Source organism: Electrophorus electricus, chromosome 6 (assembly GCF_041902795.1).
Source record: "Electrophorus electricus isolate QZ-2024a chromosome 6, ASM4190279v1, whole genome shotgun sequence".
NCBI lineage: Eukaryota > Metazoa > Chordata > Actinopteri > Gymnotiformes > Gymnotidae > Electrophorus > Electrophorus electricus.
This window is the reverse complement of record NC_137502.1, coordinates 9017083-9035000: the sequence shown is the minus strand read 5'-3', so window position 1 is coordinate 9035000 and position 17918 is coordinate 9017083. Positions and strand designations below refer to the sequence as shown.

The 17918-nt window shown below is 41.1% G+C and overlaps 3 protein-coding genes across 10 annotated transcripts in view; 2 read left to right on the top strand and 1 right to left on the bottom strand.

The window, feature by feature from the left end:
* LOC113570899 (uncharacterized) overlaps positions 1-1038 on the top strand; it is a 6090-nt gene extending 5052 nt beyond the window's left edge. The window contains exons 13-15 of the mRNA XM_035525447.2: positions 220-324; positions 405-496; positions 622-1038. Of these exons, the coding sequence (XP_035381340.2) occupies positions 220-324; positions 405-496; positions 622-694 (270 nt within the window). The 3' untranslated portion in view covers positions 695-1038. The remainder of the gene's footprint in view (positions 1-219; positions 325-404; positions 497-621) is intronic.
* dnaja2b (DnaJ heat shock protein family (Hsp40) member A2b) lies at positions 1018-5707 on the bottom strand. The gene is made up of 9 exons (XM_026999605.3): positions 5489-5707; positions 4176-4235; positions 3827-4056; positions 3448-3528; positions 3129-3262; positions 2555-2751; positions 2241-2385; positions 1840-1967; positions 1018-1690 (listed from the first exon to the last, which is right to left on the bottom strand). Exons 1-9 carry the CDS (start codon positions 5564-5566, stop codon positions 1502-1504), a joined length of 1242 nt encoding a protein of 413 aa, XP_026855406.1. The 5' UTR covers positions 5567-5707; the 3' UTR covers positions 1018-1501.
* A 44-nt stretch (positions 5708-5751) lies between these two features.
* On the top strand, positions 5752-17542 carry ppp6r2b (protein phosphatase 6, regulatory subunit 2b). Of its 8 annotated transcripts, none has more exons than XM_081715419.1 (23): positions 5752-5894; positions 8239-8371; positions 8530-8780; positions 8958-9144; positions 9329-9466; positions 9639-9704; positions 9799-9911; positions 10052-10165; positions 10286-10409; positions 10495-10647; positions 10813-11013; positions 11301-11365; positions 11601-11716; positions 11822-11907; positions 12101-12198; positions 12344-12395; positions 12591-12718; positions 12844-12974; positions 13167-13332; positions 13415-13482; positions 13615-13819; positions 14089-14187; positions 14271-17542. In XM_081715419.1, exons 3-22 carry the CDS (start codon positions 8554-8556, stop codon positions 14183-14185), a joined length of 2535 nt encoding a protein of 844 aa, XP_081571545.1. In that variant the 5' UTR covers positions 5752-5894; positions 8239-8371; positions 8530-8553; the 3' UTR covers positions 14186-14187; positions 14271-17542. The 8 variants fall into 8 exon arrangements, 7 of the variants coding, with proteins under 7 accessions (XP_081571545.1, XP_026855404.2, XP_026855401.2 ...); XM_026999603.3 differs by lacking the exon at positions 5752-5894 and adding an exon at positions 6190-6321; XM_026999600.3 differs by lacking the exon at positions 5752-5894 and adding an exon at positions 6232-6338.
* The last annotated feature ends 376 nt before the right edge of the window (positions 17543-17918 follow it).

The following is a 17918-nucleotide window of genomic DNA, read 5'->3' as shown; positions in this document are numbered from 1 at the left end:
AACTCTCTACTTGCTCGTCACACAGAGCCCAACAATATAGCATCTTCTTGTGAGCTTATTCAGAATATACTGTCAGGTACAAGGACAAGTTACAAAAAACAATGTGTTAAGAAAAGTTCTTTTTTTTCTGAGCTGTTTGTCCTACTTTGCAGTTAGATCATTAACAGTGTTTTGCTCTGTGATTGTCTCCTGCTCGTCCCCACCGTCGGCTGCCTTCAGGTTCAAGAGCGTCTGTTAATCATCCAAAACAGGAAGACAGATGAGGACCTGCTGGGTCTGACACAGGAAGACACATTCAGGCACCTGACTAGCACACTGCAACAGGTAGCATACAGCAGACAGCAGCAGATACTCAGCCACATTCCTACATAACATGACATGGCTGAAGTGTGTGTGCCCTTTAGGAAGATGAACAGCAACAGAAAACCTTGATGAAAGAAAAACTGCAGCAGCTGCGGAGAGAACGCTCCTATATCCTCCAGTCTAGGAGAGAGAGGTAACACACACCAATTCAGATTATGCTTGTAGTTTGTCAGATAAGTATGTGTGCGGAGCATATTTAAGCAAATATGTACGCGCATAAGTTAAATTAATGAATGTAAATAATTGTTGTATCTGCAGGAATACTGCTGGGTTTAAGGAGCTGCTTGCACCCTCAACTCGGCACATGACTAATACAGAAGATGGGCTATAGCCCACAGGCACAAAAAATGAGCTCCTTTCTGTGCGTTCTAGAATTTCGTTTGTGCATGTCTATATTGGTCACCGGTTACGTCAATCAACTTTCACGAGACTATCGACTGCCCTCTGGTGGTGTTTTACTGTATTTGCAGTGGTTTCAGTGAGTGGATTGCCGTTTTTTTTTGTGCGCAAGTCTAGATAGATAATCAAAACATGCTAATAGAATACCAGCCGTACTACTACATCCAGACGATTGTGGATTGTTTTGTGCCTTCTAGTCAAATTACATCAGTGCACACATGTTATAGGCCAAGCAGAATAATTGAGAAACATAAATTAGACACATTATGTTTTATTGAATCGCAGGACACACAGTAGTAATATCACTGTCTCCATCCCCATTCATACACACAGCAGTCATTGCTTCACAACTCTGTGTGTATGAGTGCGTACACATCTGTGCATTTATGGCAATTATAACTTAAATCCTATACAGAAAGTAGGCTTCCCCCTTACCTTCAAGTTTACATTTTCAGTAACCATGTATACAGATACAATGATAATGCAAATGATAATGAAATTAAAAAAATCTCACTTTTTATTCTATAACTATGCTTTCTGTCATCAATTTGAAATTATGGATGTGTGCTGAATGCAAGATTGTGTATTTAGTTTAACTTCAGTCTTAGCATATGTGAATGTCTTGTGTCCATGACACAGTGCAATCAATGATTAGGGTGGGGTGTTTTAAGAGTTTGTCCAGCTGCAATGGAACTGAGTTTTCCAAAGGAGAAACACTGCTGTGAACATGTGTGGGAATCTACTGGTGGGTGCACTGCACCCCCGGCCCATGAGGACCCCCTTCCTCATCAGAGCTGTCATTGTAGGCCTCACGTCGCTGATTTCCAGACGACCCCTGACTGAGGTCAAACTCCTGCAGCTCAACCTCTTCTGTATCAGCTGAGATTACAGGAACCTCGTCACGTGATGGTAACAGATCTTCCAATTCCTACAAGTAAACAAGAACAAAGATGTATGCACTGAAATCATAAAACTTGTGCATAAATCTAGATATAAATATGGCATGAGGTGTGGGGTACTATCTGAACTAGGATTTAACAATGAGCTAATTCACATATTTATGAATATAACAGTTACCGTAAGTTTCTCTGTGGAAATCCAACCGTTATCTGGAAACCTCACATCAAACTTGATGTAGAGATCCCCTTTCTCAAAGGGATTTCTGTACTGGGGCATTCCCTCACCATGGACAATTCTAACAGAACCTAAAACAGCATATTGACATCACCAGTGTCACATTCTTTCTTCTTAGGTGGGCAAATGCCTTTTTGTCCACTCAATTAAAGATTTGCAACTTTTTGCAAGTTTTCTACATAGTACGCTTGTCTATGGCTACACAACAACGCAGCCTGGAATCTTTCTTGAAATGCCAGGGATTTGTTAAGCAGCAGTAAAAGCACTGATCCTTTTCATAAAGCAAAAACATGGCTTTCAAACACCAATCATATCACATATGGTACACATCCACATGCATGCACCTGGTTCTATCACTTTGCCAGCGGGGTATTTGATGAGGAGGTGTCGGCCATCAAGGTGCGTGAGAGTGAGCTGGAAGCCGCACAATGCTTCCACCAGGCCGATCGTCTGGCTCATGTGTAGATCATTCCCATCTCGGCGGAACTCCTACACACACACACACACACACACACACACACACACACACACACACACACACACACACACACACACACACACACACACACACACACCTCTTTCAATAATATTGTACTTTTCAAACCAGCTGAACCCAGTGATCACATACACATAACTAGTGTGTGTCTCTGTGTGTTACCTCATGTTCTTTCTCCTGTAGTACCAGTATAATATCTCCAGGCTCGGTGTTGGGTGATTGGTCTGCTTCACCACTGAACGTGATCTTCTGGCCATGTTTCATCCCCTTATCCACATGCACTTCCAGAACTTTCACTTCCTTACTAACCTTGCGGCCTTCACACTGCTTGCAGCGGTCCCTCTCACTTATTACCTCTCCTACAAACCCACCAAAATCCAAACTGTTTAAACACCCACAACCAAGCACAACTTTGTACTTTGAACAGTACACTTTCACAAAGACATCAGTCTTGCATCAGGTCATGGTTGTGGCTGACACTTCCGCATCCTTACTGTGGCTAAGTCCAGCTCCTGTGAGCAAAAGCTCTTACTATGACACCTGGAATGGTTGAAGTTAAACATTTTTGTTAGAGTAAGGCTCACTGATGTAGCAAGGATGTGTCACAGATAACAATTCTGATAACCCTAAACCTAACAATTCTGTCTTTAGTCTAATGGACCTGCAGGAGTAGACAAAGACAGGATGTGATGCAAAACCAACATCCTTCCCATCACACTTACACAAAGACACTCACCCTCTCCACTGCAGTCATTACACACAGTCTGCATTTGCTGAACCATGCCAGGAGCCAGCTGTCTAATCATGATCCTCATGCCTCTCCCTCTGCACGTGCCACACTTCTGTACTGCCCCCGTTTTACCCCCCTGGCTGAGAGATTAGATTTAGGAATTTAATCTATATATACACCAATGACACAGAAAGAATCCAATGACACAGAAAGAATACTTGATTAATGTAGTCAACTACTAAGCAAAGTTTAGTGGGAAGTCATTTCCAATCCAGCCACAGTGATGAGTGATATTAAATAAAGAAGACATACAGACATTACTCACCCATTGCATGCACTGCAGAGGACGTTCTTGCTGATCTGTAGTTTAGTAGTTTTGCCATTGTAAAGATCTTCTAAAGACACCCTATAAGGCATAAATTAACAGTAGTAAACAATTCACAATTAATAAACAAGTTATACTAAAATTAAGAAACTATGTTGGTCAGACTTATCAAGTTCTTTCAGAGTTAAGATGGGGATCAAGGCTGAGAGGCTAAAGAACAATACTAGCCAATTTTAAAAATGCCAGTTGACTGCAAGATGTTTTAGATCCCAAAAGGTAGACTTGTGGTATGTGGTCAATTTAAAATCAGGAACAGCTCTCGCTTTTACATTCATTCCAAGATAAAACGAGGACAAACATTCTGCCTCTGGTGACTCACTTCAGTGGATGCACCATATCTTCCCCCCTCCGTCGGCCTCCGTTTCGGCTTCTGCTACTCTGACCACCCATGAAGCCAAACAGACCCCCACCAAAGATATGTGAGAAGATGTCCTCCATTCCGGCTCCACCACCACCACCCTCACGCAAGCCCTGCTCTCCATACCGATCATACAGCTCCTTCTTCTCTGGATTAGTTAGCACCTCATATGCAAAACTGATTTCCTTAAACTGAGACACACACACACACACACACACAACTTTGTGAATTAATTATAATACACTTTACCTATACTTTCAGACTTCTATAACTTCTGCAAGTTCCACTTATTAGAAGATGCGTCTCTTACCTTGTCTCCTGCATTAGGATTCTTATCGGGGTGGTACTCTTTTGCCAACTTGCGATATGCCTGTAATTAAACACTTACAACATTTATTACTAATTCTATTAAAAGAACTACATCGGATGAATCGTCTATTATTATTATTATTATACGTTGCCATAGCTCCTCATTAACCCTTAGCAATGCAAATAGGCCATATTGGTTTAAATCTGCTTTTACATAAGGGAGAGGCGTTATGTCTCTCACTCGCTCTCACACATATGTGTGTGGGGGGGGGGGTCTTAAAAATATGAAAAACATTTTAATTATACAAAGGGCTTTATATACAACATAAAATTAATACAAAATAATAAGAATACTCATGATTGTCATTAACTCCTAAGTGAATACTGTGAAATTTACAAATGTATAAGAAAGCAATTATGTCAGACTGTCAATGTGAGGCTAATATGGTACTATGGTACATAGAAAATGGCAATGAGATATGAAAGAGCTTTGTGTAACCAGACGTGCTTGCTTATATAGACGTGATTGCTTATGCAGACGTGATAAATACGGTAATGAAATGGGTCAAAATAATAAAATACGGCGTTAAGTGCATTTAGTTTCATAACGCCATGTTACTCAGCCCCATCACAGAATCTAACCCATATTGCTATGGACTAGTATTCAGTTTAACCGGCGATATCTCTGTGCAGAACATTCTTAATAGAAAAGTGCATATCAGTCCCCTAAGGCTTAATACAACGTTTATTTATACTCATCACTAAGATCACCACCACATACAAATTGAAAACAATCGCTTGTTTTCGTTTCTTCAAATCTTACGCTAGTGTGGTGTAGCGTATAGGCCTGTTAAATGGGTAGGCCAACCGATGGACATCTGTCCCAATTGACAGTAATAGCTAATAAGATGGGACTCTCCTCTGAAACTTTCCCTGCTAACCAACGTGATAATGATCTATTGTTCAGGTCTTGTAGCTAGTGAATGCTTTTGAAGCTATCGAAAAAAACCGTTAGAAAAAAGGCAGGGGGTGTGTTCCTATATTACCAAAATAATTCTTAAAACATGTCTTCCCTTGTTTAAAAGGCCACACGCAACAAACCGTTAGAGCTGAGCGTAGATGGCTAGCTAGCTAGTTAGCTTTCATAGACAGCTGCTAGTTAAATTAGCGTAATCCAGGTATATACAATTGACATCGCAGCTAGCTGACCAGTAGCCTAGCTAGCTAACTCGCGTCAAGTCAGATAGACAGCTAACAATATCCCCACCGGACGTTGGTTTCCTCAATGGAGAATGGTCTGAAATCTGACAATACCTTCTTAAGCTCGTTCTCCGTGGCCGAAGGAGACACCCCAAGGATGTCGTATAGTTTGGTGTCTACAACATTCGCCATAGCACCAGACGGGAGGAGGACCACACTGGAGGACTAATACTGGGATGGCAAAGAGGAGAGAAAGGAGAAAAGCCGGCTGAAAACGTCATACGCAATGCGTCAACTCTATTATGTCATACGCAATGCGTCTGTTGGAGACGAGGCGAAGTTAGTTAGCTTTAGCTAACCTAGCTGTCAAGCCCAACGAGCGCACTTTGGGCAGCTGCTTCAAGATGAAGCGTTTGCGTTTTCTGTCTTTGTTTTTATTTCCGAAGTGGAAAGATCATGTTTATTAATCTTTCAGTTATTTTTTCCATTTGTAATTTGACACCAGCAATTCTAGAGCTAGGTACTGCCGGCTAAATATTTCTGCTTTGTGGCAGTATGGACCTGTTAACTGTTGCCTAGCTGGTGTTAGCTAATGTACGTTAGCTAGCGTTAATTTATAACAATGTAAAATTATTTTAAGATGTTATAATAAACTATTACTTTCATAAATATCAGTCACATCGGGATTGTACGAATACTTCCACTTGGCTATCTAGTTGATTTTCAATTTAACATGGTCACTTTAATGGATTATTTGAAACGAGGTTAATCAATAACATTAGCTAAACGTCTGCCAATAAAGAAAAAATGAGCGCACGGGGTGGTTCACGCGACGCTGTTTGCGCGCTCCCGTTACCAGGTCCGCCATTTTAATAAAAATAATAATGTAAAAAATTGTCCCTACAACCGAAAATTCTGAACAGAACGCCGGAGTAGGGGTGCGTTGGGTGAGAACCACTGGATGGTAATTCATTCTGGCGCAGCACTGTTGCGCATTGCAATTTTAATGGTAGATAGTCCAACCGCTCCTAAACTAGCCCGCTTTGCGCTAATTGCTAAGATGTGAAGGTAAGGGCACGGTAGCTTCTGTTTATTTGGAGGCATGCTTGAAGCGCACTGGAAAATATAACCAGCTGGCTGTCTACCATTCTGGTCATTCGCCAATTAAAGTTTAATAAATTAGCTAGCTATTCTTTAGGTGCTAGCTAGCTGTTTATCTCTAAAAGTGCGCATTCGCCACCGATAGTTTTAGGCAAATCCATACAATTCAGTCAAGCAACATTTTGGTATACCTGTCCAGCTATGTAGCTAGTTAGCGAACTAACTAGTGTGTGATTGTTGGATTGTTCAGCTCCCAACAGTTAGTTAATGTTGTATTCAGTTCGAACAAGCGAAGCTATAGTTAAGTGGTTTCATCTAGGTTGCTAACGAATTTTTGTCATGTCATTGATGGCATTTTAAATGACTTCAGCGTTGCTGACTAAGGTTACTAAGATGTTACTCGTTGGTAGCTACACAGTCCTTGCCTTCTCGCACCCTAATAGTGACATTGAGGAAGATCTGCGATTGTGCGGCCGCTCTTTCTTTTCGACCGGAGACATTTAGTTAAATGCGGTGAAAATTTGATTGTGTATTGTAGGACTGATTTTAATAAACGCATATTTTGGCTTAGTCAAGTGGCCAAGCATGGAAGACCGTAAGACGGTAAGATGCGCGTTACCCTTACTAAGTTAACCTAGCTGGCTACCCGTGCAGATAAACCTTGAACGTCCCCTGTGCCTTTTGCATGACCATAGTCCTGTGATATCGATGCCTGGTTACTCCGTTCTAGTTATAGCACAATTTGTGGTCATGTAAACATATTTTTTTAGATCAGTTGATGATCTGAGCCCGTGGCTGCATGTACAAATAAGTATTCCAGGTTGATGGTCTTAATTTCGTATACATGTGTGTAAAAAATAAGTCAGCCAAGTTATTACTGTCAGACGTGGTCTGTTCGATATTTTATGATGAAATGAAGCAATAAGGGCGTTGAAGTTGCCCTTATTCACTTAAAAAATGCAGAGAGCGAAGCGGATTCAAGAACAAACGGGTAGTCACTTAGCAAGTATTTGTTGGTTTGCCGTGCACAATTATCCTGTACTTGAGAAAAAAACTCATTCATAAGAGAACGACTGAGTTCGTGCACCGAAATCTTCAGCAAACAGCCCTAAGTAGGTGTATCGAGGGCTGACATGAGAAACACAAATTCTTACTTTTGGAGCAAGGAATAAGTGCATTTGTATTGCGTCTTTGTAATTAAATGTATTGGCAAGGCTTAATAAAAAATGGAACTCAGAGCCATATATATATATATATATATATATATATATATATATATATATATATATCTATATATATATGTGCTTTTAAAATAGAAGCAACACTGAAATTCTGAAAATGTACTAGTTGGCCAGCCTTTGCTAAAATAGCCCAACCTCTTCAGGACGCTTCCTGCACAGAGACAAGTCAAGGACTCTTATTAGATTTTTTTTTTTTTTTTTTTTTTTTTTTTTTTAGTGGTCATTTCTTCCAGCAAACATCTCATGACTGAGGTGCTTGTCATAAAAACAAGACTCCTTTTTACACTCCAGTGAGGTGGCTGGAGTTAACCTTTGTCACCAGACTCTATTTAGAGCAGTTAAAATTCTCCACGAATTACCCACCAAATTTCCCTTAATGTATAAATGTAATTTAACTTTGACTAATTAAACAATGTAAAACAGTCTAGACTACTCAAATGCAACCCCCCACTACTTCCTAACTGTTTCTCTTTGCCCTTCCCCTCTCTGTCTCATTCTCTTCTGCTCTTTTCACCCTGTCAGGTGTGTGTAGTGTGATGTGACTTAAAAAGCCCCAAGCTACCAAATAGTCAGTTCATCTGACACTGCAGTCTAGACTAATGGTTGTGTTCTGGAATTTGTACCTTATTTGAAGAAACATATACTTAGACTGAAGGTAAGTAATCTGTTTAACTGTGTTCTGAACACAACTGACTTTGTGGTTGGAAGAATTAAAAATGCAATCCATAAGAGACCAATCTGAATTACACTGGCGCTTATTCTGTTCACATAAACCTCTCTGCAAATCCTCTCTCCCTCATTTGTTCGTCCAAGCCCCCTGTTGTGCAGGCAGCAGTCATGTTCTGGAAGTTCGATCTGCACACAGCATCTCAGCTGGAGAAGCTGCTGGAGAAGGAAGATGTAACTCTTCAGGAGCTCCTGGACGAGGAGGACGTGCTGCAGGAGTGTAAGGCTCAGAACCAACGCCTCTTACTCTTCCTCACCCAGGAGAGCAGCTTGCTGGAGCTTGTTCACCTCATCACACATGAGCCCCCTACTGACCGGGAGGAGAAGCTGCGCTACAAGTAAGGACAAGAAGGGCTTGTCTTTCTCATTAGAATGGCTTCATCATTTTCTCTTTTTCTAGGAAAGCAGAGTGATCTGTTTGCAAGACAAATGGTCATCTTTGGTCGCTGCTGGAATTTCTTACACAAATGTGTCTTTTGTAAACATATCTTCCCTCTCCCTCCTCTTGCTCTCAGATATGCCAACACAGCCTGTGAGTTGTTGACGTGTGATGTAGCCATCATTAATGATAAAGCAGGCGAAGATGACACTATCCTGCACACGCTGTACAGCTTCCTAGAACAGGAACCACCACTAAACCCCTTGCTTGCATCCTTCTTCAGCAAGACCTTTGGCAACTTAATTAGCCGAAAAACAGAGCAGGTACACAAATACGCACAGAGATACGTGCTGTCCTTTTTGTTATGTACATATAAATGCCTGTAGCTGCTGTGCACTCTATTAATTCAGATGATGTACTGATACTCATACCATCTGATGGCTGGTATAATTTCACTGAGATTAATGTGTTGTTTAATAAATACTGCATTTCTTTTGACTCTCACAGACTATCAGTTTCCTGAGAAGACAGGAGGGGTTTATTACGTTGGTGTTGAAGCACATGGACACGTCGGCCTTGATGGATCTTTTGCTGCGGCTCATCAGCTGTGTTGAACCTGCCTCCCTCAGGCAGAATGTTTTAACTGTGAGTAGTTATTGCTGTATTTAGGATACATTCAAGCAACATGGTCCTGAGATTTATGCACAGTGTGCTCCTTCACTCTGTGTTTGATATACATTTCAAGATATAAGTCTGCCTTGTTCTGTCCGTGTGCATGTGCATGCATGTTGTTTTCATTCCTTTACTTTTTTTTCAGTGGCTGGATGAGGAGAAGCTTATTCAGAGACTGACGGGGCTAATTCAGCCCAACAGTGACAATGAGGTTAGTTTTATAAAATATTTTTCTTCTATCAGGTGTAGAGCAGAGTTTGACTTTGTCTGACACTGTGTGTGTATCTGTGTGTATTTGAACTCAGAGACAGTCAAATGCATCTCAGACGCTGTGTGACATCATTCGCATGAGTCGTGATCAGGCCAGTGTGGTTCAGGAGACTTCTGATACCGACCCTCTGCTTGCTACGGTGGAGCTGTGAGTGTGTGTGTGTGTGTGTGTGTGTGTGTGTGTGTGCTTGCATTTGTCCGTAAGTACATCCAGATTTTTGCAGTATTGTAATGTATTTTACACACAGATGTTTTATCTGATCTGATGCATTGGTGTGTGTTTGTTAGACAGCAGACTGTGGAGGGCCTTTTCAAGAACATGTTTGAGGGGGAGAAGAGTGAAGTTTGTATCGTTAATGGAACTCAAGTTTTACTCGCACTGTTAGAGTCACGGAAAACAGGGTTAGCATCATAACCAACAACAATGTACTGTTTATGTACACATTCACACTCTCTCTGTCTTTTCTTCTATCTCTCTTTTTTCCAGACATAACCGATGTAGTTTTTGTTTTTACATGACAGAGTGGAGCCGATAGACTCAGGATCTCAGGGATTGGAGAAGTCTTACTCTGTAAACAACAGCATCTTGCTAGGCATTCAGCCTCACCTTAAACACTTCCACCACCTCCTGCTACACCCTCCTAAGGTAATTTCCCATATTACACCATCCTGTACACACAGGCCTGAGAATGTGGCTGTTCTGCGGTAGACTCTTGTTCTCGTGTGTGCAGAGGTGCAGTATGCTGACCACCCTGGGCATTTTGGAGGAGCCCTTTGGGAATGCCCGGCTTCATGCCTGCAGGCTGGTGGCCGCCCTGCTTAGCACCAACGCACCCAGAATCCACCATGAGCTCTGCCAGCTGGACATGATCAACCTGCTGCTGGTGAGGCACCTGCCCACTCTGTCCACCAGCTCTGCCCCCTCACACAATCTGCCCGTAGCCCACCTGCATGATCAACAAGCCTACTCTCTCTCTCTGTTGTTTTTCACTGTTTAATGTTTTGCCTCTCTCTGCACCTCCTTTCTACGCCGCTCCTGTCCTCCGTAGGATCTGTTTTTTAAATTCACGTGGAACAATTTTCTTCATGTTCAAGTGGAACAGTGTGTATCTGCCATCCTTAACCAAACGGTGCCCACCGAGGGGCCCACACAGGACAGTCCAGAGCCAGCCCGGGCAGATAACATGCATCCTTCCAATGCAGACACTGCAAACATGGAATTGCTGTCACACCAAGACCTGGTAAAGCATGTACGTTTCCCATGTCTTCCTCTGATTTCATTAATGGATAGGTAGTATAAGGTAGTAGAGTAAGAACACATACGCACGTGTATGCACAGAAAGGTAGTGTGCGTGCATGTGTGTAGGTGCTGGCATGTTTACTATGGTTCATTTGAAACATTTTATAATGCCTTAAAGGGAAGATAATCCTGAACTTGACTTAAGTTCAAACATTGCTTTGGTCTGTGGGAGTTGAGTCTTCTGCATGCAGACTGGGAGATGTGTGTGTAATTCTGTTCTCTTGTGTGTATGTGCAGCTCTTTCAGAAGTGTAGGCTGGTGCAGAGGATTCTGGATGCTTGGGAGGAGAATGACAAGACGCAGTAAGGGATCCATGGGATCTGAATGGGGTTAAGAGTGTGGTGGAAGCGCTACACTGCCTGGACTTCTTAGCTACTTGTGTGTGTGTGTGTGTGTGTGTGTGTGTGTGTGTGTGTGTGTGTGTGTGTGTGTGTGTGTGTGTGTGTGTGTGTGTGTGTGTGTGTGTGTGTGTGTGTGTGTGTGTGTGTGTGTGTGTGTGTGTGTGTGTGTGTGTATTAATTAATGTGTGTTTTTTAGGGCTGAGGGAGGCATGAGGAGAGGTTACATGGGTCATCTTACCAGAATAGCCAATGCAGTAGTACAGAGTGTGGAGAAAGGGCCAGTACAAGCTCTGATCACAAACCTCATAAATGGTATCCACGTGTCTAGTAATTCTGTTTCTTTTTGTATGAAGCTTCTTTTGTATTGGTCTTGGTAATGCTACTGTGTTTCTCTCTCTTTCTCTCTGTGTGTATCAGAGTTACCTATTGACTATAAAGGACGCTGGCAAAAGTTTGTGGATGAAACCTTAATGGAGACCAACAAGAAAAATGCTGTGGACTTGGTGAGATTCCAGAAAATCTGCATCACCAGTTCCTTCTCAATGCTGATGTACTGAATATCCCTGAAGCTAGAACACCAAAAAGGTCTGTGTAAAGCTGTACATATTTTTTCTGTCACTTGATCTCTCTCTCTGTGTGTGTGTGTGTGTGTGTGTGTGTGTGTGTGTGTGTGTGTGTGTTTTCTTCATATTTTAGGTGTTTTCTGACTACCAGATTCAGCAAATGACGGCAAATTTTGTTGACCAGTTTGGATTTAATGATGATGAGTTTGGAGAACATGATGACAGTATCAAGTAATTTTAGAACTAATTTATTGTCATTTATTTAACTGAGATTTTGATGGCAGTATAAACTGGATAAAATCACCTGTGTGCTCTCTCTCTCTCTAGATATTGGTTTGGTTGTGGTTAAGATTCTGTGTCTGTGTTTGTATTTCAGTGCAACATTTAAACGAATTACAGGAATGAAGTGTAATCTGGTGGATCAGGGCGTGAGTCTTGTGGTTTTTTGGTTTTTTTTACTACTTAATCTTCTTATAGTATCTGTCATTATTACATCTCGTAGTCTCTTTCTGGTTCTTGTTGTAGTTCTTTTGCTCGCTCTCTCTGTGTTTCTGAATCTGGATCTTCTGGTACACACGGCTGTATTAAAGGTGTTAAGCTCATGATGATATGTCCTGTACCAGCCTAGTGCATCCGCATTTAGTGTCTGCAGTAAAGAGAAAGTGCGGCAGTTGGATGATGCTGACGAAGAAGAGGATATTTGGGAGGACAAAGAAATCAACTATGCAGCACAAGTAAAGGCCCGAACCAGGTAAAAAATAAAATAAAATACATTCCTGTTTTGGACTACTCACTGGCTTGCCTAGAGATGTGTGCATGCACATACACAGACAGTACCAGATGGTGAAGGCTGCCTGCTGCCTGAACTCTTGTCAGATTCGGGGTGTTATCGAGTGTCCTGAAGAATGAGGTTGTGGGCGGAGCTCAAAGGGACTTGGGGTCACCTGACCTGGAACTGTTTCCCGAGCCTAAGCAGATTCCTGACACCAACCAGGGTCAGGAGGCAGGTATGCAAGCCAGCCCAAGCCAAAATGAGTCTCCTACTCAGTGGCTCAAAAAGCATTTGTTTTCATGTAAATAAAAAACTCTGTGGGCATCTTCCTCCTTATTATATTACATGATGACATTTTCCTTCAGTCTCTCGTCTCTCTCCTCCTCCACTCTCCTCTCATGTGCTTCCTGCGGCTGCTCTCCGGTAGGCCAAGGCTGGGTGGCGAGTTTTGAGGATGACTTTAACTTTAAGGCTGATTTTGCGAGTGTCGCCTTGGACACGGGTTCTGGTGTGTGGGGGAGCCCAACTGGCCAGTTGAGTGACGGTGATGACAAAGGCTGGGCCACCTTCACTGACTTCCAACCCTTCTGCTGGTGAGGACACGTGTAGCAGAGACCTGGGCGTACATCGGTGCTGATGAATGAAACACACTCTCATCCTTGCCCTGTCTCCTAGCTCAGACTCTGGGCCCAGATGCAGCTCCCCGGTAGACTCGGAGAGTCAAGCGAACGTGGACAAAGACGGTGAGTATTCCTCTTTGTGTGCCAGTCCAAGACTGCTGTTTGCGCCGCTCAGTTCCACAGTAAAGGCATGCCACATTTCTAGTCAGTCTAGAGCAGTGGAAGTAATGTAATACTGCAGCCATGGCCTTTCAGTGAAGGGATCGGCTACGTGCGTCTGGAGTGTGTGCGGCACACGGAAGGCTCCTCTGGTAGCCTCGGACAGCAGTTCCAGCTGCTCTGACAGTGAGGAAGAGGAGGAGAGGAGTGAGGTTGTCATGGAGACTATCACCACTGGAAGTGACAAAGAGCCCGTCAGGCTCACTATGGATACCAAAAACATGAAAGCACTATTTACCAGGTATAACGCACACACACAATGCTTTTTTTGGTTGCCTTTTTTATCACTTGCTGCTATTCATTAGGATGCCTTGCATAATTTCACACCAAATGATTTACGATATTAGTGCTATATTAATAAGTAATATATTAATCTTACATTGAGGGGTTGGTAGATCGGTTTGTTAATTGGACAATTGTTTTTGGAACATGGTAATTGCACTAATATGTGTAGGTGAGTTTACTGATGCATGTGTAAGTGATATTCCTGATCTGTTGTTTCACATTCAGTGAGGCCAATGCCAAAGCATCAAGTGGCATGGCAACAAGCACCATGGTGATGTCCAACACTGATACCCCTCCCCCGAAGGAACCGAAAGCAGTCTAAAGGTGATTATGAACAAATGAGAGGGTAACTTGATTATACATGCATTTCTTCTCATATAAATCAATCTCTCTCTCTCTCTCCCTAGAGTTCCAAGACACAATGGTCCTAGATAAATGCCCTCCATAGTTTAGAGCCACCTGGATGTCCTACTCTGTCTCTGCAACTGTCACTGATCCACCTATCAAATATCTATTGGCCCTGCCACAGCTGACCACATTCCTTCAGTCCACGCCATTCTGCCCCATTTCATAGCAGCTGCTGCTGGCCTGAAGGCACTTGTGCCAGTCAAATGCCATTCTGTGTCTGTTGCTAGCAATGTTGCCAACAGTGTTGCTAAGGGGCTACAGCTGTGATAAGGCAGGAATACTCAGCTGGTGTCGCTCCAGGGCGGGCACTCTTCCTTCGTTCCTTTTTCCATGCTGACTAGTCCATCTACCATCCAGAACGGCAGTGCAAATGAGGCTTTGTGGTATTGTTTACTGCAGCAGTTCTACTCTCCTTATGCACCTTGATTTGCTTGCACTTTTACTGGCTGTCCCCAGTAAGTATATACATTCAACATATTTTTGTTTGGTTTGTTTTTGTTTTTTTGGTAATAAGCTGCAGCCCATCTTGCTGGACCATCACAGGAACTTAATGATTGACATGAGGCCTCTGCCTTACAAATGACAGTTATCATTAAAAGAGGAATGGATTTCCCCCCAAACAGTCATGTGTGCAAGGTCCTTGTACATCAGGTGTGCGTGTGTGTCGGAGAGAGGGGGACTGGTAATAGTCTGTGTGGCATGCTTTCAAAAGCTCAGATCTGTAGTTTGTAGGACCTTATGCAATGAGGTTATATTCTGTAGCTAATATTAGACATTTCAGATTATGTATCATTTGTTTTTAAAGTACATGACAGGATCATTGTTTACCCTGTTGGTGAACACAAGGCAGGGGGCAGGAGGTATGTCTTGCTAAGTGCTGGAGATAAGTGTTAAATGTCACAAATATTTCTTCTTTTGCACTTAATCTCTGAGTATTCAACTTGCACAGCATTTTTATCCAGCTTTATTTTCTAACCAATGCACCAAGCAACATCATTTCTGTCTCTCTCTCTCGCACGCGCTCTCTGTCATGAGACACACACACGCACACTAGCTAGAGGACAAAAAGTGTGTGTTGCAGCATATGTGTAATTTGAGACCGGAAGCCATTTTTCTAAATTAAACATTTGTTTTCCGGGTGTGAGGACTTGTTTTCTCAGGTGAGATGATGATAATATTCATAATAATGTGTGTGTCCATTTGGTTCACCCTTGAAACACCTGGGCCATATGCAGTGCATATTTTTCTTTTTCCAATTACTTCAAGTACTTTTTCAGCATGGCATTTAAAATATTGCACATTGTGTCATTTTCAACAATTACTACTTTAAATACATGGAATTTGTCATTCAAATGTTTCCCAGCACTTTATTTATTTATTTATTTTAAGTACAAGGTTCACATCCTCCACATGCTACTAAGGGAAAAACCTGAAAGGGGGAAAAACACCCTTTATAATGGTAGGTTTAAATTTATAGTTGATATTTAACTCTGATTTGTATTGAGTTTTTGTTTTCGTTCTAAAGTATAAATTTACAGGTAGTCAATAAAAACATCTTCAGACAGTACAAATGTGTATTTAAAGCATTTGCAGATTCCTTTTAATTCACCCTGCTAGGTTTGATAAAGACTTGAAGACAAAGAATGAACATATGTACCTGATCCATGATCAGTCCATTAATTTAGATATACCTTGTCCAACACCAATTGTTTAGTCATTTCTGTATGAAACAGTTAATTTTATTTTGCACAATATGTAACTTAACATACAATCTATATATTTTTATGAGGAGTTACTTGCAAAATACAATGCTTCAGTGTGTAAGTGAAATTAGAGGCAATAACAAAGTTTGAGTGATTTAATGTTTTTAACTTGCTTTGCTTTTGCTACAAACACTGCATCTTCGCATAAATTATTTGAATGTGTATGTGCATATTTCACATACACATTCTTTCTTTGTTTTTGCAATTTTGAAAACTTGATTTTTGATACCAAAAGTTACAAGGCAGTGATGGTCACCGCAGAGTACATTGTTGCTTTGTCACTGTTTTACACTACTGTGTACATGAGTGTGAGAATTTATACTTTCTAATTAATATGCAGGTATGCGTGTAAGGTGTGTGTTTATTTCAAAGTCTATATGATGTCCATTCGATCCAGGTCTTATGTTTTGATTTTAACAAAATTCTCCCTCTTAGTGAATTTCATGACCATTGTATTTTTGCCAAAACTATACTCATTCTTTTTTTTCCTCCTTTAATTGATTTTCCTTTTACCTTTTCCTTCTTTCTGGGAAACAGGGTTACAAATGTCCCCTTCCTAAACAAATTGCTCTCTGTTTCTACCCCCATCATTAGTCAAGCCTGTACTGTATGCTTTTACAGTAAATCCACACTGCCTTCTGCTGATCAGTGTCTAAGATGATGTGATCTGTATTCTGTTTATCTTGTCTTCCAAGTATGTACACACTAGTTAACTGCTCTTATACTGCGCTCTTAAAATGCTGTAGGTTTATGCCTGTTCCTGTTTTCTGCTTGTATTGTATGTGAGTGTTGAGTGATGTCCAGGAGCACATCTATGGTAGCATATGCCTCAGTGTTGGCATTCCAGGTTTTTTCAAAATTGTGATCATGCTTAGCAAACAAACATTTTGCTAAATATATTTCATTAGTGAAAAATGATAATCATTCTTCCTGCAGTCAGATTCTCTGACTGCCTGGTGTTAAGTAACAATGATGATAGCCCTCATGTATTTATAAACGTACTTAAAATTACCTAATGATACTTAAAATAAACGTAATTTATGTAATAATCTTTCTCTTATTGCTTTAGCAGTTTCCCCTTTTCCCCCTTTCAAACACCACCCAGAGTGCCGTACAAACCAAACCCTTCTGCTTCTTGTTTATATTCACATCCTGCTTTATTTTAGGTGGCCTAATGTCAGTATATACACCTGTCAGTCATACTTTTAGTAACTAACATTGTTTCATTAGGTTTCTCTGACCTTGTAATTATTGGATTAATTTACTGTGTGAAAACATTTTATTTACACTAATTTAAAGTTGGGCTAGAATCTATGTAAACATGTATACAAAGTCCTAAAGCATAGGTCATCATTTGTTCCAGTATTGTATGGTATCTATTGCCTTCAGCATCTGTGCATTGTGTGAATCTGGATTACAGCTCTCCCATCATTTAATCAGATGCTTTTTGTATTGTAAACTGATGCTGGTAGTTTTTCTGGTTTTTTTTTTTTTTTTTTTTTTTTTTTTTTAAATAAAGGCTATACTCTATCCGTTACTTTGAATTTAGGTTTTAAATTCAAATATCAAAACAATATTTCACATGTGTCTAGTTGGTGTCTTAATGGCATGTGATGGAGGGAAGAAAAATTAGGATGATGTAGAGTGCTGTCGGCATTTCCTAGCCTACATCACTTTCAGGGAAATACTTTTTTGTCAAAAGATAATTACAGGTCATAAGCAGTATGAGGATCAGCACAGATTACTAAACTACATCATTTGAAAAGTTTCTACAGTGTACAACACAAGATCAAACCCACTGACACTTATTTTAACCCTGACTGCACATTTGCTGGTAATTTTTTATTTTTATAGTAATCTTATACACTAAAGTTTGCTTTTTAA